At 58.1% G+C, this 22,608-nt stretch overlaps 1 protein-coding gene across 5 annotated transcripts in view; it reads right to left on the reverse strand.

The window, feature by feature from the left end:
• EPHA8 (EPH receptor A8) overlaps positions 1-22,608 on the reverse strand; it is a 45,999-nt gene that overhangs the window by 12,644 nt on the left and 10,747 nt on the right. For 4 of the 5 annotated variants that reach the window (XR_012381351.1, XM_073903209.1, XM_073903207.1 and 1 more), the window contains 4 exons: positions 16,979-17,043; positions 10,559-11,222; positions 3,284-3,439; positions 824-1,159 (listed from right to left, as the gene is read on the reverse strand). Coding sequence is in view for 4 of the 5 variants with exons in the window: in XM_073903209.1 (XP_073759310.1) it covers positions 824-1,159; positions 3,284-3,439; positions 10,559-11,222; positions 16,979-17,043 (1,221 nt within the window). In the remaining variant the exon portion in view is untranslated. Of the gene's footprint in view, positions 1-823; positions 1,160-3,283; positions 3,440-10,558; positions 11,223-16,978; positions 17,044-22,516; positions 22,603-22,608 lie in introns of those variants that run through there. The other variant, XM_025855957.2, reaches the window with a different exon arrangement.

Below are 22,608 nucleotides of genomic sequence, written 5' to 3' on the forward strand. Positions count from 1 at the left end.
GAAGCCCTGGCATCAGAGAGGGGGTGCCCTGGGCTCACAGTTGGGAGGCCCCTTTCACTTGGGGACGAGACAGACCTGGGTTCGAATCCCAACTCTGCTACTTCCTATGTGGTGACACAGAGCCTTGGTCTCCTCCTCTGTGACATGGTGAGGTTTCTGTTGGGCCAGGGATGGGGTGCGGGCCACAGCAGTCCTAGACGTGTGCTGGGGTGGCTGTTGATGGCGAAGCTGCTGTGGCGGGTTCTTGGGTTGGGCCGTCACTTGACAGGCAGGACCCACCAGAACTGGGCAAGAGAGGGGCTCCAGGGGCTGAACTCAGCCCAACAACTGGCTAGGAACCCAGAGATAAACGGCTGTTGTCCAAACCCGTGCAACTAAATCCATCCCAGGGGCAGCAGTGGCAGGTGTTCTGGAAAATGATAAGCGGAGTGATTTTATTTTTTAATGACATTTATGGAGCATGTACCTTGGGCCAGGTGCCGGGCTAAGCATTTTCATTTCTCTCACTTAAGCTTCATCCTAGTACCCGAGGCAGGTACTATTATTCCCATTGTACCAGGGAAGAAACAGAGGCAGAGAGAAAGTTCTGGAACCTATGAATGCCGGGCCAGCCTGTCTCTGACCTGGTTGGCTTCCTCCCACCTACAGGATATGTTCTACTCTTCTAAGGGCGTGGAGAGCCTGGAGCTCCGAGTCCTGGGGAGGAAGGCAGGGCCAGGAGAGACAGGCCCTCGCCCGGAAGGCCACAGCGAACCCGTGATAGCACTCGATCGTACCAGGGCCAAGAGCCGGGGCAGCTGCGGGACAGAGCCTCTCCGCCTACCTGCCTGGTTCGTGGTGATGTTGACGACAGCCGCCCGGCGGGGTTCGGGGCTCAGGTCGGACACACCGTTGACGGCCTCGATCCAGAAGGAGTAGTTCATGTGGGCTAGCAGGTTGGCCACCATCAGACTGGCCCGCACCAGGCTTGTCTGCTGCGGCACGAAGCGAGGGCCGCTCCCGCAGGTCTCGCAGTGGCCCAACGCCCAAGGGCAGCGGCGGCACACTGCGTTGTAGGTGATGTCGTTGCGGCCGCCGGGGTCCAGGGGAGGGGCCCATTCCAGCGTCACGGATGTCCCGTTCACACTGGAGATCAGATTCACCGGTGCCGAGGGTGGCCCTGGGGAGCAGAGAGTGACTGGTGGCAGCAGAGGGCAGTTATCTGGGCTGGTCCAGCCCCAAACCCCCATCAGGCCAGGGGAGGGCTGGGACTCCCCCATGATATTTTGGGGGGTCCACAAGGGTAAGGTCATGGCCTTCTCCAGCCTCTGAGAGCTCCCTAACGGCAGAGGTAGCATCAGACTGGACCACAGGGTCAAGTCTGTGCCCAGAAAGCTAAGCCCTTGGCCCTCACCATCCCACTGCTGGACCACAGGGATCCCGGGTTTGTGTTTCCGAGTTTCCATCCAGAACCCATCCAGGGTGAGAGACTGACAACCCTGGGGGGGTGCCCACAGCAGCCACCCTGGGTGTGAAAGGCCCCTGCCATTTGCAATCCGCACTCCACTCCTCAACCCCTGTACTGGGTTTACTGTGCACGTCACTGAGTACTGCTGTGGAGTACAGGGCGCCGGGAAGCCCAGCAGGGTCTCTGCAGCATGGTGAGCCCAGCCCCACGAGACCCCCAGTCTGGGCAGTGCAGAGATTCTGGAGAGCTGGGGCTGGGGGCTGGGGTAGGCTCCTGGGGTTGGGGATTTGAGTCTGGAGGACATGGGAGGCTGTGGGACCCCTGGGACTTAGAATTTCCGTTCTCAGCATCCCAGGCAGGGACTCCTAGATCTTAAGAAAATAGAAGAGAAGAATCTCAGAATCAGAGAGAATCATAGACTCTGAAGGCTATGGAATACTAAAAGCCTAGTCTTCTGCAGTCTTAAGATTTGTAGAACCTGAGGGCACGGAATTGTGGATTTGGAGGAAAACTGGAGTCTGGCTCGCTGAGTACGAGTATCCATGACCTAGAGCGGGGCTCACGTTGCCTGCAAAGCCCACAGTAGTCACCATGTCACTCAGCCATCCTTTCTGCCCTGGCAGATCCCACATGGGGTAAAAATGCATGGGTCTGGACAGAAGAGGGGAGGGAGGGAGACAGAGTGTGTGTGTGTGTGTGTGTGTGTGTGTGTATGCGCGCGCACGCGCACACACACACACTCTCACCTGCTATGCAGTACAGGGAGCCTGGGGGCTCGGCGTGATGGAGGTGGGGGGACAGGGAGGTTGGGGAGTGAGGCTGGGATGGACTGGGGGGCAGAACCAGTCAGAACCGTGTGAAGCGCCCGTCACCCCACCCCAAGAGACCAGGGTTGGCAGATGGGGTGGGCTGAGCTGGGATGGGAGTGTGAGAGGCCCCTTCAGGCCCGGAGAGGCGGCGATGAAGGGGCCCCGTGAGCAGAATGCCGAGACGGTCACGCAGCCCGGCAGGCACGTGCCAGAGCCCCTCGGAGTCCCCTCAGGTACACAGGGTGTGAGCACACGCAAGCACACTTCTCCAGGCACACACGCCTCCCCTGCAGGGCCAGCTGTGCACACGCGGAACCCACAAGGCGCATTCAATCAAGCTCTACGGGACTCGGAGCTCCAGGGACCCAGAGGTGCACACACACCCCTAACAATTCTTTACACACACACGGGCACAAGACTCTGACGTTCACACTCGAGCCTATGCACACTACGCAGGCATCTTCTATAGGAGCAGCTGCCGACACATGTGCACGTGTCACCCTCACTGCAGGTGTCCCAAGGCACAAACAGAATCCGACACACGCATGCCCTCATCCAAGCAGGCAACCATGCATATTCCTGATACACACCCATGCATGCACACGCCCCCACACACTAAGGCAGCTCTGAACGGTCCATCAGGGATGACAGCGCTCGGGGGCCTCCTCTGGCTTGCCCACCCCAGCTCCCAGGACAACAGTATCACTGCCGGGTCAGGAGATGACCAAGGCCTCCTCTCATCTGCCCTCTGAAGCAGAGAGGAAAGACAGGGAAGGAAGGAAAGATGTCCCTGGAGAGGTGACAGGTGATATAGGACAGGAGGTAGGGATCCCCTCCCAGAGAGGCCAAGGCCACCCCTGAGGAGTCAGAGTTAGGGTCACCCCCCCAACCCTATATTGGCCCCTGGTCCAAGACAGCCACCTGTCCCTGCCTCACCCCCGGAGCACTGGTTCTCTGGAGTCCTGGGAGCACGGGGTCCTGGCCCGGTCTTGGTCTCCAGGATTCTGGGGCTCAGGGCGGTACTCACGGGTGCAGGCTGCAGATGGTGGGTCCAGGGCCGCGCGGTAGTAGCTGAGGTCACAGCGGCAGGCCTGGGCAGCGGGGGCTGCAGAGTGGCTGTGGGGAGGGCAGCGGGCGCAGAGCTGGTCCCCAGGGGCTGACTTGTAGAAGCCCAGCTCACAGGCTGCAGGGGACAAGGCAGGTTCAGAGGAGTCAGCCGGGCCACCCTGGCCAGCCCCGGGACAGCTCTCACTCTGACCCAGGCCTTCCAGCGGGATCTCCCAAGGGACATGGGTGCAGACCCTGAGCATCACCCGGTCCCACCCTCACTGGCAGATGGAGGGACTGAAGCACAGAGAGGGCCTGTGACTTACACAGGTTTGCACAGCTAGCGGGGGCGGAGCTGAGGCAAGTCCCAGCCCCGAAGTCGGCCCAGGAAAGAGCCTCTTCAAACCAGAGTCACGTCTCCTCCAGGGGCCCTTCCTGCCCAGGCCTGTCTCCAGCCTGAATCTATTTGTCCATCACAGGACCCCGGTCCCTGAGTGAGACCCTGCCTCAGATGTAGGGGTCAAGGGGCTAAGCACCCAAGGGTTGTGACTTGGGGAGGAATGAAAGCTGGAAGGGAATGGGGTGGATGGCAATGTGACCGGATAAGAGACCCAGGTGATAAGACCCCCATAAAAGTACAGATTCCAGGCCCCACCACGGCCACCTGGTTAGAAGAGCCAGGCGCGGGGCCTGGGACTCTGTTCTCCAAGCTCCCGAAGCAACGACCACCCAGAATCTCAGGTCCCCACCCCTCCCAGAGCCTGCGTCACTGTCACCGTGACAGGGACACACCTGTCCTGTATGTGACCCTCTCCCTCGCCTCTGCCACATCTGCATCATCTCTCACCTGGATGCCCCGGCCTCCAGCCTTGCCTCCCCAGCCCCGCCTGCCGGCCTGACTGCCGTTCATTCAAGCAGCATTCGTGAGCGCCTACTCTGTGCCAGGCACTGATCCGGGCGCCAGAGGCACAGCCGTGAACAAGATCGACACGGTCTCTGCCCTCAGGGAGTCAGCCTCTTTGAGGGAGAGACATACAGTAAATGAGGATGTGATCGCCTCCAGGAAGGAAATAAAGCGGGTGATGTGGCAAAGGGTGAGTGCTGGGAGGAGTTACCTTCCTGGAGAAGGAAATGATATTTAAGTCTTGTCTAAAGAATAAGAACAAGTCAGCCTTGCAGGGAGTGGAAACTTTCTAGGTTGAGGAGCTCCCTAAAATGACACGTGGATCCATCACTGCCCGTTCAAACCCTCACGGGCTCCCCAGGGCCTGAACAGCAATACCTGGCATTTGAAGCCCTCCTGCAGCCTCCTCCAGTGCCACGGCTCCCTCCCCACCTGCAGGCCAAACCAAAGGACTGGCCATTCCCCACATCCAGCAGTTTGCTTCCTGCCTCAGGGCCTTTGCATGTACCGTGCCTTCTTCCTGAGATGGCTTATCCCTTTGGTCAACCTGTTGAACTCTTTCAAGATTCATTTTAATTGTCCCTTTGAATGAGGCCTTTCTCCACACCTACACACACACACACACACACACTCGTACAGAGAGGCCACCGCTCCCTGCCCTACTTCTGCAGCCCCTGCTCAGGACCACCACCTATCACACTACGGCTATACTGTTTTATCTGTATGTCTGACTCGCCTCCTAAACCAGAGGTGTTTGTGGGCAGCTCCTTGTGAATAAGGGCAGAGTTGCCTTATTCATCTCAACGTTCCTAGTGTCTGCCTCATAGCAAAAGTTGTCAGCCCTTGTAGGGGTTTTCAAAGTGAGCTAATCCTGCCATTACCTGCTCTGGACAGAGAGCGAGCCCGGGAGTTCAGGAGGACCGAATGCCACCCAGCCAGGTGGCTCCCGGCTGCACCATGGACCTGACCTCCTTTGCAACAGGGACCACTGGGAAGTTTATGGGATTTCTATCCATTAAGTCCCGTTCTGGAAAACTTGGTGCTTGAGAGAAGCTTCACTTGAAAAGATGTCATGTCGTTTAAAAAAAAAATCTCTTTATTATAATAGCTAAAATCAAGTTGATTTGTAAAATTCTCCCAGCTCGAGAGAAAACCTGGAACCAAGAGGAATGACTCTGCCCTCACGTTTGCTTCACAGACTCAGAGGCCACAGAGCGGACGGGGCCTACAGGCTAAAGAGCTGAAGGAACTGTGCTCCGCTTTGAGACTTCTTCCCTCCCACCTGGAGAGACCCCAAGAGGTCTCGGGCCTGACAGGGGGCTGGGAGCTTGGGGGTGTAGGGCTCAAAGCTGACACACTATGATCTCACCTCCTCCTCCCAGAAGCCCCCCCCCCCCCCCCGGGAGACAGAGTCCTGGGGCAAGCGGAAGAGCCTTCCTCGGGGCCCAGGAATCGGGCTTTGCACTTCATCAGCAAATATTTGTTCAACCCGTTGTTGAGCTGAATGATAGTAATCCTCGTTGTCATGATCAGATCCAGGTCGATTAGCATTTCAGGGACTGTTTGCTCATTCTGCCCTGCATTTATTCCTTCCCCCAAATTTATTGAGCTGCTACTATGGAGCCGAGATAAGCAAGAGCTGGTCCCACTTTCAAGGAGCTGTCTGGGCCGTGACAGGCACACAGAAAACATGTGGTGACATCTTGGTGCGATTTGTGGCATGAAGGAAGCGTGGCGAGATGGCCCAAAGTTCCTGAGTCCCTACCGGCCAGAATTCATCTTGTTCTTGTCAGTTAAGAGCAGAAACTCGGGAGCAGGCTGCCTGGGTTCCTCTTCTGGTCTGACCCCTTCACCTAGGCTATGGGACTTTGGGCAGGTTGTTGGGCCTCAGTTTCTTCATCTGTAAAATGGGGATAATAATAGGACCCACCTCCTAGGGCTATTGCCAGGGTGACCTGAGTGCATGTGAATTCACACCAGGACCATGCCTGGCACTCAGTCACAATGCTGTGTGGTGGCGATAATACATCTCTTTTGGAGTACCTTGCCCAAGGCTCCCTGTTGAGCCAGAAGGCAAACCCAGGTGGGGAGCCTCTGGGGCCTGGGCCTTTCCCCCACCAGCCTCTCAACACGCGTCCAGGGCTTAGAGATGGCCCGGCCTTCCTGCCGTTCGCCAGTGGGTGGTTCTCACACGCCCTGCAAATACCCATATGGCTATAACGTGTCAAAGCCAGATTAATCTGCACAATGAAAATAAAATAATCTTTAATAAGAATACTAATCACCAGGCCTCGGGGAGCCCAGAGACCTGGAGGCAGAGCTGGGAATTAATGGCTGAGACAGATGGAGCAGCTCTGGGCTGGGGCCCGGCCCTGCCCGCTGACCCAGGGCGCTTCCGGAGCCCACGTGCCCGGTGAGTGGGCCGAGCGCCAGGCGGGGCCACTGCCCCTGCCGAGGGCACATGGCCCAGGCCGCCCGCCCGGCTGGCAGCTGCCTGTGGCCCTACCACCTCTCCCCGCGCCCCTGCCAGGAGCCTGAGACTTGACAAATAAGGTGTCTGCCGGTGGATGACCAAAGGAAATTAATTCTAAATCAGATTTTAAACACCGTCAGGAAGGCAAAAGAGCTCGGCGCTCACGCTCCCCCTCTGAAGCGAGACTCTGATATTTATAGAAAAATGATTAGGGCCTCCGAGGGCGGTTTGTATTCTGCGTCCAGGTGACGGGAAGGACGGCAAGCAGAGCTACAGCCTCGGGGCTGCAGCTCTGTTGGGTGGTGTTCTGAGAGGTCTTTCCCCTGCCCGGACTTGGGGGGTGGGGACTGCGGCCAGCTGTGGGGACAGGTCACAGGGCCTGGCACTGTCGTGAGGGGGGCACTCTGGTTGGGAGATTTGGGACCCAATCGACCACTCCTAGCAGTGTGCCCTTGGGCCAGTCACTTCAGCTCTCCGGGCCCCCACTTCCCCACTGGTAAACGGGACAGGCTCCCCATGGCTCTGACTTCCTTCTGCGGGTCTCTGAGGCCTGAGGGCAGCCTTGGGAAGGCCTCACAGAGCCCTATGACTGGCTTGGTCCCTTCTGGGCTCCACTGTCTTCTCTGTGAAATCAAGGGCTCCCTGGCCACGTATGTGCAGAGCTTTGAGGGTGAAAGCAGGGGAAGGGGACCTGCAGGCTGGGAGAGTGGCCGTCACCGCGTGGGCTGGTCCCTGCCGCAGGCCTCAGGCTCCGGATCCCCTCCTTTTGCTAGAAGGAAGGCGGTGGGATCAGGCTGGGCAAGCCGGGACCCCAGAGCCCAGCCCTTCCTCTTCAACTGTTTGCTCAGAGACAACTGCCTGATGGAGAAGGCCAGGGGGACCCACCGTCCTCAGGGTGCCCCTCTCAGGTTGGTCAGTGGCAGAGGGGAGCTGCAGCTTTGCGAGGACAACTCACGTAGCCCAGAAAGGCATCCCACTCTGTTCCCAGCTCCTGCCTGGCCCCCAATCTCACCATTCTCGGGCTACCCACCCAAAGAGGGGTGGGGTCAGGGGCCCCTGGCAGGGCCGCCCGCTGGAGCCTCCCGTTGGAGGGGCTCAGTGTCAGACCCATGCTGCTTCTTCCAGGGAGGTTACACAGACAATCCAGAAACCCACTCAGGGGAGTGAGAAAAGTCTCTCCTCGTGCCACTTGCCACTGGCATTCTGTCCCCAAACCTCTCTGCTTCCAGTGCATTAGGAATTAATATTTTTTATAAAACCTGTAATTATCCTGCAACTGGCATAATTATGTTGCATTGTGATTTAAATGTAAAATTCAAAATATGCTGCAATTTCCTAACCCCGCATTAGCATTTCTTTATTGTTTTTTATTAATACACCAGCAGGGCCAGGCAATGGGAATGGCCTTGGCCTCTCCCAGCCCTGGGAAGGTCCCGCTGCTTGGGACTTGGGAGCTTTTACCAGGAGTCCTGCCCTTGACTTGCTGTGGGGCCTGGGGCAAGACACATTCCCTCTCTGGGCTCCACTTCCCACCCCTGTCAAACAAGGGGGCTGGAGCAGGACCCGAGACCTCTGACCCCACCGTCAGGAGGAGCAGTCTCCCTCCCAAGGTAAGGGTGTCCCACTGCACGCTGGACAGACAAATGGCTCACTCGCGCTTGCTGGCTAAACCCAGAGTTGCCGTCAGTGGCTGACCTTGAGCAGGGATCCACTGACCAGCTGGCCTGATTATTATGGCCTATGCTGTACTAGTTAGAACTGTTCTATTACCCCAGGGAGGGGGGAAGCGGGGTTTGGCAGAGGGCTCTGTTGACAGAGGAAGCAGTTCAGGGCTCTGGAGGGAGCCAGCCTGGGATCAGAGCGCTACTCTGTGATTTAGGTTGAAGGACTCAGTTTGTCACATCTGTAAGATGGGGATATGCTACCTAGCTTAGAGGACTTTTGTAAGCATGAGAAGGTGTGTGAACTTCCTGAGCGCAGGGACTCCCTGTGCCTAAATTCCCATGCCTGGGACACACCAGATGCTCAACAGAATGAGTAACTGCCATGACAAGGAGAAAGTGCTTATTAATGTGCCTCGTGCATGGCAAACACTCAAAAATTGTTGAGGGACCTTATTGTCCCCATCAGGAGGGGGTGCTGGAAGCCAGCTCTGGTGGGGAGAGCAGTCAGGCTGGGCCAGAGATAGGCTAAATGCCTACACGTGGCTCCCAGCAAGACAGACCCGACTCAGGTCCCAGCTCCACCTCTCACCAGCTGTGAGGCCTACGCAGTGACGCTACCTCTTGAACCTCAGTTTCCCCATTGGTAAAATGGATCTGTAACACCTGCCTTGCTTCAGTGAACAAATGAGTTGATGTGTGAGCCTCCCTTTGTGAGCTGCAAAGGCACCGGGGATGTTGGTTATCATCCAGCAGGGAGCTGAGAAGTGCAGGGATGACTGTGATGGGAACCAGAAGAGGCTGGAAGCCTGGGAGCCTGACAAATGAGGCCACAGGGGCGAACAAGTCCAGAAACAGGCGAACGTCACAGAAGGTGCTTTGGGAGTTAGGGTCCCCGAGAGGTGAAGGCTCCTAGCAGTTGGGAGCGTGAAGGACTTCTTATGGAAACCAGAGAGCCCCAGAGAGGGGCTGGAAGGGGTCTGGTGGCTGGATGGAGTATCCTGATCCCAGAGAACTACCTTGAGCACCACCCAAAATTCTCGGCCTGTGCCCTGCTCTGTCCTGTGAGCACCATGGGGTCTTTCCTGCCTGCTTGGGGCTGAGGGATGGGCCCCATCCCAGGTCCTATCTGGGGCCAGGCCCCAGCCTCTCTGATCCCTGCCTAGGAACATCTTCCCCCACCCCAGGAGACCAGGGGTCCCAACAGCAGGCTTCACTATGCTCTGAGTGGCTGAGCAGCCATGTGTCCAGCCCCCCAGGGAAGCCACGGAAGGGCAGAGGGCAACCAGCTGAGGCACCAGCTGTCTGTCCAACCAACTCTCACAGTGTCCCTGGTGCTTGGGATACCCCGCTACACCACATAGTGCAAGTGTGACACACACACGCAGCCTGAGGTCTGGGCCCTGCTCCTGGTCTCTGGCATGGGAACCCGAGCAGCGCACTGATGGGAACAGGTGCCATGCTGTTCCATCCTCGGCCTTCCTCTTCTCAAGGACCTTGGCTGTCTTCTCCCACAGGTCCCAGGGTAAGATCCCCCCAGACCCAGGCAGGCTGCTTCAGGTGGCCCAGGGACACACCTAGACAGGGCTCCCCAGGTATCCCTGCCTGCACACCTTCCCAGGGGCCCCATGCTGCCCTCCTACACCCAGGGACTGCTGCCATTTCCCTCCACTCATGTTCGGCGCTTTTGAGCATGGACTCCGGAGCCAGACCTCTGGGTTCAAATCACACCTCTGCCGCTTCCTAGCTGTGTGCCCCTGGGCAAGTTGCTTTGCCTCCCTGTGCCTCAGTTTCATCTATAAAGCCAGGATAACAGTAGCTTCTATTTCATAGGGTAGCTCTGAGGACTAAATGAGTTAATATGTGAAAAGTGCCTACAACGATGCCTGACCTAAGTTAGCTCACAGTATTGTCCCTTCACTCAGCTGGACACCCAATCCGGCAGGTGTCCTCGGAGGTACGTCTCCACAACAGCCACAGAGCCTAGCCCCTGGCTGTAGTGTGTCTCCCTGTCTTCTCCCTCCCCTGCTCTGCACACGTACACGCAGGCACCGCCTGGTGTATTTGCTGACACGGAAACACTGGAGGGTCACCCCTCTTCCCAGATGCTGTTGCCCCCCACCGACGCATGCTGCCCGCAATGCCCCCCCACAGCCGGGCAGCCCCCTCCCGGACTGAGCCCTGGGCCCGCTGGCCGCCCCCGCGCGGCGCGCTCACCCTCACAGGCATCCCGCCGCTCCTCGTAGCCGGCGCTGCACACGCACTTGCCAATGGGCACCAGCCACTCGCCCTCGGCGCTGCAGTACATCTTGGGCGTGTCCCGCTCCTCCGAGTGCCGCACGCACTGGCCCCGCACCTCCACCAGCGAGGACGAGTCGGCACCCGTCACCGCCTCCGAGAAGGCAGCCAGGTTGCGCACCATAGTGGGGCACTTCTTGTAATAGATGCGGAGAGACAGGATGGCGAGGCACGCGCCGATGTCCTGGAAGGCCAGGTAGAAGCCGCGCTTGCTGAGGGGGCCCACGCCGCGCACCTCCGTGTTGAGCTTGAGGCGCCGCACGCCCAGGTCGGCACCCGTGAAACTCTCGTCGGCTGCGATGGTGTCGATTTTGAGGAACTGGCTTTCTTGTGTGCTGGCGCCCAGGTCACGGTCCGACTCTAGGTAGTAGAGGTTGAAGGTCTCCTTACAGGTGCCCAGCACGCCAGGCATGCTGTTGCAGTCGCGCAGGGTGAACTTGATCTCGGCGTAGACGCGCCGGGCGCCGTCGCGGGGCACCCAGCTCGTGCGTAGCCAGTTGTTCTGGTTGGGGCTCATGACGTTGCACACCTGGTACGTGTGGATGGGCTGGAAGGACTCGTCCACCTCGTTGATGGAGTCCCACTGCAGGCAGAGAGAGCACAGCGCTGAAATGAGCATGAGCACCTCGCCCTCTCCTGCCAGTCACCCCTGCCACATGCGCACGGGGCCAGGGGCATCCCTGGGAGGAAGACCGAATGTTCTCTGCCCTTGAGTTGCTGACCTTCTACTGGACCACAACTGTGAGATGTGATCCCACAGGTGCCCCATCTTTCCGAGAAAATGTTATTTGCTGCAGTTTATTGATGAGGAAATAGGTGCAAGCCCCATGTCTGAGGTCACCCAGCTGGTGAGTGGTGGAGCCAGGACTGGAATTGATGCCAAAGCTACAAAACCCAACCTTGTGTCTATATGGTGGCTCCAAACACTCCCAGGGTGGGAGGTTGGGGGGTGGGGTCAACTTTGCTTGGGTAAGTCAGGGAGCCCATGGGTCCCGTTTTCGTATCAGTTGCCAGAGGGATCTTTCTAATGCGTGGACCTGACTATGCCTCAAATTCTTCAGCAAGGGAGTACCAGTGGGACCCTTGAATGTGGCGGCTTCTGTGCCAGGTGCTGGCCAGATATCAGTGATTCAGAAATAAATCAGACATGATCAACAGAGTGAAAGGCAATCCAAAGAACGGGGAAAACATACCTGCAAATCATGTGTCTGATAAGGGATTAATACCCAGAATATATAAAGAACTCCTACAACTCAACAACAAAAAACCCGAACAGCCCAGGTGGAAAATCGGCAAAAGACTTGAATAGACATTTTCCCAAAGAAGATATACAGATGGTTAAATAGTCCACAGAAAGATGCTCACCGTCACTCATCATTAGGGAAATACAAATCAAAACCACAATGAGAGACCATTTCACACTCACAAGGATGATTATCTAAACAATAGGAAATAACAGATGTTGGGGAGGATGTGGAGAAACTGGAACGCTTGTGCCTTGTTGGTGGGAGTGTAAAATGGTGCAGCTGCTGTGGAAACCAGAGGGGAGGTTCCTCAGAAAGTTAAAAACAGACCTACCCTGTGACCCAGCAATTCCACTTCTGGGCATATACGCAAAAGAACTGAAAGCAGGGTCTCAAACAGATACGTATACACTCAAGTTCACAGCAGCATTATTCGAGGTAGCCAAAAGGTAGAAACAACCCAAATGTGTCCATCGTTGCGTGACTGGATAAACAAAACACGGTGTATCCAAACAATGGGACAGTAGTCAGCCTTAAAAGGGAAGGAAATTCAGATGCGTGCTACCACACGGGTGAACCTTGAGGACGTTACGCAAAGTGAAACAAGCCAGTTGTGAAAGAACAAATATCGTATGATTCTGCTTAAATGAGGTCCTTAGAGCCACAGAAACAGAGAATGGAATGGTGGTGGCCAGGGGCTGGGGGACTGGGGAATGGTAAGCTGGTATTTCATGGGGACAGAGCTTCAGTTTGGGAAGATGAAAAGAGGTTCTGGAGATGGACAGTGGTGACGGTCACACAACACAGTGAATATACTTAATGTCACTGAACTATAGACTTAAAAAGCGGTTACGATGGTAAATGTTATATGCATTTTACCACAACTTTTTTTAAAAAGAAAGGAACACTCCAGAAATGCTCCCTCCCCTTGAGCACCTCACAGTCCAACAGACAAGGTGGTGGAGGGCTCCATGCCAAAGCGGGTGGGCATCTAAGGGATCGTGGAAACTTCCTGTAGGCTAAAGCAGGAAGCTCTTGCACGGATGGGAGGGAAGAACCCCCGAGAGGCCTGGAAGAATAAGCAATGTTCAGCGAGCACCAGATAGCGCAGATTGGCTGCAGAGGATTCACGTGCAAGACCCAGTGCTGAGAAATGGGCCAGGAGTTAGAGGTCAAGACCTCTTGGTCTCTAACCTGCTGTGTGACCTTGAGCAAGTCGCTCTTCCTCTCTGGGCCCTAGCTTCCTCGACTGCAGAATGCTGGTTGGCCAGGAGCAGTCACAGTGGGCTGAGTTCCGTGGACTCCCGAGAGCCCTGAGGAGGGGCTGGAGGCTAAGAGCAGATGGAGGGGACGGGCTCTGGGTCCCTGCCTTGGGTTGGCCCGAGATGCAATGCCTTGCTCTTCTCTCTTCGGCCTCTATGCGCAACTGTCCTTGAACTAGAGATTCTATTGCTTAAGGGGGATGGGGGAGGTAAAAACCACTCTTCGTGATGTTCTGAGAACCTGGGGGTTTCTGAGTGACCCGCAAGTGCTGAAGTGGGGACCACGGGGTCTCAAGTCTTTCCCATCTGAGGAAAGCCCCTCCATCTCATCTCGTCTTGGCCAGCATGTGGTCTCAGCCCTCGGTGTCCACATCTGTAAAATGGGGCTCAGACAGGCCCACCTCAGTGAGGCTTGAGAGGATGAAAGGAGTAGCGGGCTGCCAAGCGCTTGGCTTGGGCCTGGCACAGCAGGGCACCAGCGGAACGGGACTGCCATGATGCCGACCTGGCATCTTCCCAGCCCACCTGTGCCTGCCTCCAGGGACCCCAGCGCAAGAGGTCCAGGGTGTGCCAGCCTCACCTAAAAGCTTATGCCTCCTACACCCCCAACTCCCACAGGAACCCCCCGTACCCCACGCTGCAGCCAGGGCCTCTGGGCAGTGCTGTGCCACATCTGGGGTTAAAGTCATTGTCACAGTTAATGGAGCACCAAAGAGCCAGCCAGCTGCCCCCATCTGTTTCCTGCCAGGGACCTGGATAAATTCATCAGCTCCCTCTGAGTCTGCTCCAGCCGCTCCACCAGTGCCAATGGCCTGGCCTTGCCCTGCCAGCCCCGGAGGCTGCTGCAGATGCCCAGAGTGGCACGAATTCCTGGAGGCTGGTGCAAGGATGGAATGAGCCCTGTTCTCCACCTGGGCAAACCTCCCCACCCCGCCCCCCCCGAGCCCCTGCGCCCTCCTCCTCCAACCCCTGCCATTGCTCTGCAGCTCTGTCCTCTGTCTGGAACAGAATGCCCTGCCCCAGCTGTGCAGCCCTGGGGATCTCCCCTCCCCTCTCTGAAGTGTGAAATGGGCCAGCTGATGCCTGCCCCTTCCCCCTACTCCAGGGGGTGCTGAGGGTCAGGGGGGACAACAGAATGTGCCTCTCAGCTAAGGCAGCGCTGGTTAGCACCCGTTAATTCACCAGAAGCGACGAGCAGGTCCCAGCATGTGGAAGGAGGCGCACGGCCTGATGAAGAGCCTGGGTCCTGGGGCCAGAAGCCCCCCGACCTTAGCAGAGTCGCCTAACCTCTCAGAGCTTCGGGTTTCTCACCAGGAAAATGTCCCTTTCGTGCATCCTCACGGATGACAAGTGCACGGAGCAGGCTCTGTGCTCATTCCTGTGTTATAAACGGGGAGGTGAAGGCCAGGGAAGTGACTTGCCTGGGTCACACTGATCAGAGGCAGCAGAGTACCGGCTCGTCCAGACCCAGCAGCACCCTTGGCCTTTAAGCTGTGAGGCCTTGGCTGACAATCCCATCACTCTGCTGATGCTGGACACAGCCCTGGATGGCCCTTGCTTCCAGGCTGTTTCAAGAGCTTTCAGAATCAGAGGAACCTCACGGAGCCTCAAGGCCCATGTCCACAGGCTCCCTAGCCAGCTGGGCAGGAGAATTGCCTGGAAAGCTTATGAAACCAAAGATTCCCAGGCACCTCCCCAGACCCCCGGGACACGGGGCCCTGTATGCCTCACTTGCTAGCCTGGAACAGGTTCAAGGTCTAGAGTTTGGGAACCAGGGATCTCACCCAGCCTTCTTTCCCCTCCAGGCAAGCCCAATCTCCAGCCCCCATAAAGACGGAAGGTGGTCCCCAGCTCAGGAGACAATGCTGGAGGGCCTCCCACCCTCTCACGATGAGGACATAGACCAAAGAGAAGGTCGGGGACCCAACAGAGGCTCTAGGCCCAAGCGACTGGAGTTTGAGTCCATCCTTTGGAAACTGTCTGATGGTGGGCAAGCTATTCCTTGCTGCTCTGAGCCTCAGCTTCCTCATCTGTGAAATGGGGTGGCTGTGCCTACTCACTCACAGGATTGGTCGTGGGGATTCAATGAGATCATGTCTGTGAACTGTTCAGAGCTGTGTGAATATACGTTATTTGTTCTAACTCCCAAACAGGATAAGGTAACTCTGAGCCATGCTTCATGGCACCTTGCGAGCAAAAGAACCTTAGATTTGCAGCACAGTCAGTGAAAACACAAGTCCAGCCATGCTCCCCACCTGCTTAAAACCCTTACAATTCCTTGTAAGGAACTCTAAAAACCAAGTCCTAAGTTCTGAGGAGGACCTGGGGCCAGGCCCACTCCTTCCTAGCTGCTGGGTCTCGGGGGAAAAGCTGACCCAGCCATCGGCCAGGCGGTCACCTCCTCAAGGCTCAGCCCCCTGCCACTGGCAGAGCTGGCTCACTTTCTCAAAGCCCTTTCACACCCTGCTCACCCCTGGGAGACAGCCACCTGGGGCAAACACAGAGGAGAAATTCACAGGGAGAAACTGAGGCCCAGGGAGGTAAAGACACCTCAAGGACCCAGCCTTTGCCCTTAGGCAGGGCTAAGCTGCTCAGGCAGAAAGGAGTTCCCTCCTGGCTCTTGGGCCCATGTGGCCTGCTGTGAAGCTTCCTGAAGCCTGGTACATGGGGGCTAATGACAGTGGACTCGGCTTCCTGCTCCAGAGGGAGGGGAAGGGGGGCTCCAGCCTGCCCCCAGCCAGCCACAAATGGCCCGGATGAAAGGTGAAGAAATACTCCCACTCCCTTCACACATAGTCACTCTTGATGTCATTGTCACCATCATTATTAATATTATTACCCCTGTCTCCAGAGCCGTGGAAACCAGCGAGAGAAGTCACGTGTACGTGACACGCCTGCGTCTGTGATGGGGGGGTGCATTTCTGAGCACGCCTGCAGGAGGAAATGTCTGTGACACAGAACCCTAACACACACTAATGACAATGACAGTGACAGTATATTCAGTAAGGGCTCACCAGGTGCCAGGCACAGCGCCAAGACCAGGTGTCACCTCCCCTCAGCCTGACAGCAAAGCCCACAAGGTCATCACATGCTCATCCCTTGCCACAGATGGGGAGCTGAGACTCAGGGAGTGAGGTGGTGACCACCAGGGCCATCCCGCTTGTCAGTGGCAGAATCGGGCCTCCGCCAGGCTCATGGATCCTCCCCCTGCCCCCAGGTCTGGATAAGAGAAGCGGAGGGTCAGGCAGTGCAGCTTTGTCTCTGGATGTCCTGGGGTTACCACGCCCACTCCCCAGGAGGATGGGACCCACGGAGACCTGATGGGCTCAGCCCTGGGTCACCATGGAGGCCAGGGGGGCCTGGGGGCTTGGCTACACCTGCTGGCAGGTGCCGCCCAAATGCTCTAGGGAACAGAGTAACAGGGGCCCGGGCAGCTCCTGGTGAAGGCAGGGCATGAGGGAGGGGACCAATCCCGAAGGGGTGAAAGGCCCGGCTGGGGCCCATCGTGAATCTGTAGGCCCAGAACACAGACATAAGGATCCCACACCTAGGGCCTTAGACTTAAGAATTGGGAGCCCAGCACCAGGGTTGGTTCTGTAATCCCAGGGGTCTGCATGAAGAAAGGAAGGAAGGTAGGAGGTAGGAAGACAGGAAGAAAGGGACGGAGGGAGGGAAGGAATCAGCAGCTCTGTTTCTAACTGCTGTGTGGCCTTGGGTAAGTCCCTTCACCTCTGGGCCTCTGCTTCCTTTTGCTCTATCTGATGGTAAGAGCATGAGTCACAGGCTTTCTCTGCTCACAGAGGATGATGCTGGCCCCACGGCTGGTCACCTACCCCGTGAGCCGGATATGTGAGCCAGCCCCAGTCTCCGTGAATGGTGGACGTGTCCAGCAAGTTCACTGTAAAACAGGAGAGGAGAGAGCATCAGAGCCTAGGACACGCCTCCCCAGTCCCACAGCGCAGCCCAACCTGGCCACACTGGTCTGCTCTCAGCCCCGAACACGCCAGCTCCACGCCTCACTTCCCCTCTCCTCTGGGGCCCGGTTCAAGTTGTCCCTCTTGCCTGAGGCCATCCTCCACCACCTCGGCCCACACGTGACCTTCCAAACCCCCCTGGAACACAAGCTGCCCCAAGCACGGGGCTTCCCTGGTTGGTGATGCAGTGGGATGGCTAAGAGATGGCCTCAGGAGTCCAGGAGGCCCGGGCCACATTCCCAGCCCTGCCACGTTGGGGCTGTGTGTCCCTGAACAAGTCCCTGCGCCCCTCCCTGAGGCTCAGTCTCCTCCTGTGACAAATGGGCATGACGGTGGCTCCTGTTTTGCACACAGCCTCATCCTCGTCTCATTCATGGGACATGATGGCTTTCCCAAAAGCACCCAGCAAGGTTTGCACCGTGAGGTCATACCCCCTGCAGGAGGACAAGTCCCAGCTTTGCGATCACCAGTGTCCCGCAGGAGATGCCTGGCACCTACTGCATCCTCTGAACACATCTGAGGTGGGGGGACCTGGAGCAGTAAGAACTGCCTCCCGGCCCCCACTGTGTGCTGAGCTCTGCGAGGGGCGCTTTAGACGTCTCACCCCTGACCTGCACGACGACAGCCGCCGCGAGGTGGTGACTCTCGTCTCCATTTGACCAATGAAGACCCTGGGCCTCGGGGACATTTGGGAATGTGCTCAGAGCCGCCCCGGGGTAGCCGGCAGGCCTGGTGTTCAGAACACCCGGGAGGCGACCACAGCCGGCGCCGCGAGCCCCGGCAGCCTGAGGCCAGGAAGCAGAACCTGTGAGCAAGTCACCATGGCTGGGAAGGAGCGCTGGCCCGAAATGCAAGTCTATTCCAAGCCAGACCCCCAAAGGGGACCCCGCGAAGTCTCAATAACACAATGGAGAAGACCTTGTCTTTGGAGCCAGACACGGCTGGGCTCAGATCGCAGTGCGGCTACATAGTAGCAGTTGACCTTGGCTTCTCTGACCCTGTTTCCTCATCTGTAAAATGGGGATAATAACACCTAGAGAGTAAACTGTAAAGCCTGGAGTCGCTGCCTTATTAGAGCTAATTCCCTTTCCCAAAGTCCTGCCCCCTCCTGCCTCTCTCCTTATACCTCAGACCTACCCACTCACTTTAAGGTGATGAAGGTCTGCTCAACTGTTAAGAAATCGGGGTTTGAGTCTCGACTGCTGTGTGTCCTCCGGTGAGTCCCTTCACCTCTCTGGGCCCCTGCTCCCTTTGATCTATCTGGTGATGGGAATATGAGAGGGCTCTTGGTTCCACGTTCCCAATGCCTCCTGTTTCACGCTCTCTTCCACATACCCCCTCTCCCAGCCTGCAATCACGGGCTGCCACCTAGGCTGGCTGGGGCAGGTTCCAGAGGGTTAACACTGCTGGGGCCCTCCTGGAACTTTTCTGCAGGGAGGCTGGGTGTCTTTCTGCCTGAAATTTGCATGGCTCTGCGCCTGCCCCTCAAAGATGGAGACAAGTGTCTTCGGGAAACGTTGGAGTGAGGATGCTCTTATTTGCTGATTTTCTCCCTCCTCTCACCCTCCCACCCCATTGTCAGGGGCCCCGGAGGGGAGGCCAGCTGGAGAGAGCTTGCAGAACCAGGGGAGGGGCCTCTGCCCTCTTCCCTGGGTCCCCAGGGGTCAGGTGGGATCAGGGGATGGAACCAGTGTCCACAGAAGGACCTCCCCTCCCCAGCCGGCCCCACGCCAGGGGTGCAGGCAGAGAAGCCTTCCCGCCTCCCTCCCTCCCTCTCAGGCAATGGAGAGAAAACTGGGTCAGGCAAGCTCTCTCCTCCTGCTGGCTGGTGGGAGGGGGAGGGGGCCGCACTGCAGTTTCCCCCAGACCAGCAGAGCCTCATGGGGGGGGGGGGGATGAGGACAGGGGACCGGTGGGCTCCCCCATTCCAACCCACATCCCAGATGTGGTATCAGAGCTGGAGGGCCCACTCTCCAGTCTCCTGAACACAGCTCACTCCTGCCCCTACCCCCCGGGGCAGTCAGCATAAATGTCCACCACTTAGACTCCTCCCCGCGGGAGCACCATGACTCATGACTGGTGGGGCAGCTGCCTGCAGACCCCACTTTCCAGGCCCTTCCCACCCCGGGAGACCTCACCACATTTGCAGCTGATTCTTGATCAGCCAGCCAGGGGGCTCAGATAATCCAAAGATAAGTCAAAAGTCGATTCTATTAGATTCGGGAAGAGCTATAGGATTCTAGGGCTGCCTGTTCCAACTCCTTCCAGACGCTTCCCTGTCCCTGCCCTCCCCTCCTCTCCCTTCTTCCCTACCTCACATGCCCTCCCATGGGGGGCCGAGGAGGAGACCCAGAATGCCCGTCACAGGAAGCTCCGGGCCCACAGGAGACTGCTTCAGGGCTAGAGACAAGCCCCGCATGAGGCCCACTCCTCCTGCATCCCCTTGGAAATGCAAACCTTTCTGCTCACCCGGCCTGGGCTCTCTCCCCCTCTTGCACGGCTGGCCTGTAGGTCTGTGTGCCATCCGTGAAGTCCGTTCAACTCTCTGGGCCCATCTCACCGTTTGCCAACGGGAGGACTGGACTCGTGGTCTCTCAGGACCTTCAGGAAGCAAATCATTTAACCCCTCTGTGCTCAGTTTCCTCATCTGCAAGATGTCTGTAGGCATCCTTCTCGGGCCTACCCGCCCGGGCTGTTCTGGGAGATCAAACGGGTCCCTCTCCTGCTCTGAGAAGCACAGATAATTCCTAAGCTTTTCCTGTTCCACTGTGGAAAGCATTATGCGATTTCTTTTTTTTCTCCAGCACCGTCACCTTCCCCCATTCCATTTCGCTGAGACTAATACTTAAATTGATTTACATTCCCTGAGGACGCAGTGCATGATGGCGAGGCTAGAGAATTCCGGTGGCCAGGGGATGTCAGCCAGGATGTGAACGCCTCGGCGATCACCCCAAAGTGGTGGATAATCCTCACCAGAGAGTGATGAGGGGCTATGAGCCTGGTGGGGCTTGGGGGGCATCTCTGCAGGTATGGAGCCCCTCTCCTGTCCTATGAGGGACCTGGCACGGGCGCACATGACCAGGCTGGGGCCCTGCTACTTTTCGGGAGCCCAGCTAGGAGCAGACACCCCTCCCTGAGCGCCCACAGTCTCCCTGGCCAAACCTGGCACTGCACCAGCCCAGGAATGATACTGGGAGGGACTCCTGTCCTTCAGGAGGGAGGGCTGGCCTTTGTGGAACCTCCGCCCCAGGCTGTCCAGCCTGCATGGTCCACCCCCGCCCCGCTGTGGGTCCTCTGCTGCACTGGCTGGACAGGCGAGGACTGGCCCTTGGACAATGCCTCCCTCGGCCCTGGACAAAGACATCCCTGCTTGCCCCTTTTTGTGGACCTTGCCTCTTCCCCAACGGCTGTGCCCTCCCCCCGGGACATGTCCTCTCTCTCTCAGGCCAATGGCCTGTCTTCTGCAGGTGAGCCTGCTCTAAGTCACCTCCCCAGGGGGATCTGGGGTGTGCCAGTCTGCCATTCTGGAAGGTGCCGCCTCCTTCCTAGAGGAGTTGAGGGTGTGCTGTCCAAAGCCCAGAGCCTCAGTGTGGACCCCACAGCAACCTGCTGGTAAGAAACTGTCCCCTTCCCCCAACCCAAACCTGGGAGCCCCCAGGCCCTTGCGCCCCAGTCCTGCCCTCTTCCCTACTCACCGGGCCCCCACCTCAATTCTTTTCCGGTATCCCAGGAACCTGCGCCCGCTCACCAGCCACCCCAGCTGGCTCTGCTCTGCCTGCCGCCTCGCCTCAGCTCTCGGCTCCCCTGCCCTAGTCCTTCTCCCACTGGAGACTATGAGTTCATCTATGCGTGCATTTATTATGTGCACGTGCATTTCCGTGGGCATGAATGCAAGCTTGGGAGTCTTCTTATACATGTAGTATCTGCCCATGGCTGTGCATATTCTCCTGTGCATGCCTCCGTACACATATGTGTGTGCACATGCGTGTCTGTGCACATGTATCCTGGCCGCACTTCTGTGTGTCTAACTGTAGGCGTTCACATGATGTTGGAGGTGGGGAGCTGTCCATGCATGTGAGTCTCTACAGGCCTGGGTCTGTGTGTGTAAATCCTGATGGGAGTCCCTGTGTGCATGTGTGCTTTTGGGGACGGCTATATCTCTGAGCTGTTCGTGCATGAGGGGGTGGATCTTTGGTGTAGCTGAGTGTGGATGAGGAACACTGGGTCTGGAGCTCCCTCGTGTGTGGAGGAAGTTCATCCTGCCAGGGCGAGAACACAGCTCTGGACCCAGGACACCAGCCCCTGGATCCTGCCCAGAGCACAACGTTGGGCCTCCTCTGGGCTGAGCTGTAGGAGCAAAGGAGATCCTGGGGGATAGGAGGTGAGGTGCAGAGCAGAACCCAGGGCTGCATCCCGGGCTGGACCTGGACTTCAGTGGGGCTGTGTGTGTGCGCGCACATGTGTGTGCACGTGTGTGTGCACGTGTGCAGATGTGAGGCCCTGGGTGTTGAGGAACCCTGATGGGTGTCTCTTCCCAGCTTTCCTTGCTCCCTCCCACCGCCAGGAGGTCACCTCCCAGACCTTTTTTTGTCCTGACTGCTCAGCCCACACTCCTGCTCCTGCCCCCCACCCCTGGGTCCCCTGAGTGACTGGACTGCCCCTGCCTTGCCCCTGGACAAGACTCTGCTCTCCAGGGCCTTGGCGGCCTCAGCCCGTCTGCAACCCCGCCCCACCCCGCCCCTCCCCGCCCCTCCCCTCCCCTCCCCTCCCGCAGCGACTTCCCCAGCCGTCCAGCCCTCCCACCTAAGACTCTCACTCCCTGCCCCTCTCTCCGGCTTCCCGCAACCTGCTCCTGCTCTCTGCTCCTCCTTCCTTAGTTCTTGGTCTCCTTTCTCAATGGCACCCCTTCCCTCTTCTTCAGCCTTCTGAACCTCATCTCGCATCCCTGTGTCCCTCTGTTCTCTGTCCTCTGTCCCTGCCACGTCCCCTGGTCCTGTGGCCTCTCTCCTCCATACCTCTTCTCTTGTCTTCTGTCCCCAGCCCTGTTCCCTCATCCCCAGGGTCCACCGCTCAGTTCTCCTTCCCCAGCTCCCAATCCCTCGGTCCTATCCTCCCTCCCCGTCCTCCCAGACCCCGGGGGCCTCTGTCCCCCATCCTCAGGCCCTCGGGTCCGGGTTCCTATCCCCCAGTCCTGTCCCCATCTCCATCGCGCTGTCCCTTGACCTCGCGTCTCTCCCGCGGTGCCCCCCCTGCCCCCCCCCTCCCAGCCCAGGGATCCCAGCCCCTTGGGCGCTCAGGGTCCAGGGGAAGGAAGTTGAGCCTCTGGCAGCGGGCGCCGCACCCCGGCCCCTCGGCCGCCCCCGCCCCGCCGCCGCCGCCGCCGCCGCCGCCGCTCACCTTCGCCGCGCGCCGCGGACACGCAGGTGGCCGCCGCCGCCGCGGCCGTGACGACCCAGAGCGCGGGGGGCAGGCGGCCCCGGGCGGGGGCC

This window comes from Callorhinus ursinus, unplaced genomic scaffold, assembly GCF_003265705.2.
Source record: "Callorhinus ursinus isolate GAN/ISIS: 27379988/994484 unplaced genomic scaffold, GSC_fseal_2.0 scaffold18, whole genome shotgun sequence".
Lineage (NCBI taxonomy): Eukaryota > Metazoa > Chordata > Mammalia > Carnivora > Otariidae > Callorhinus > Callorhinus ursinus.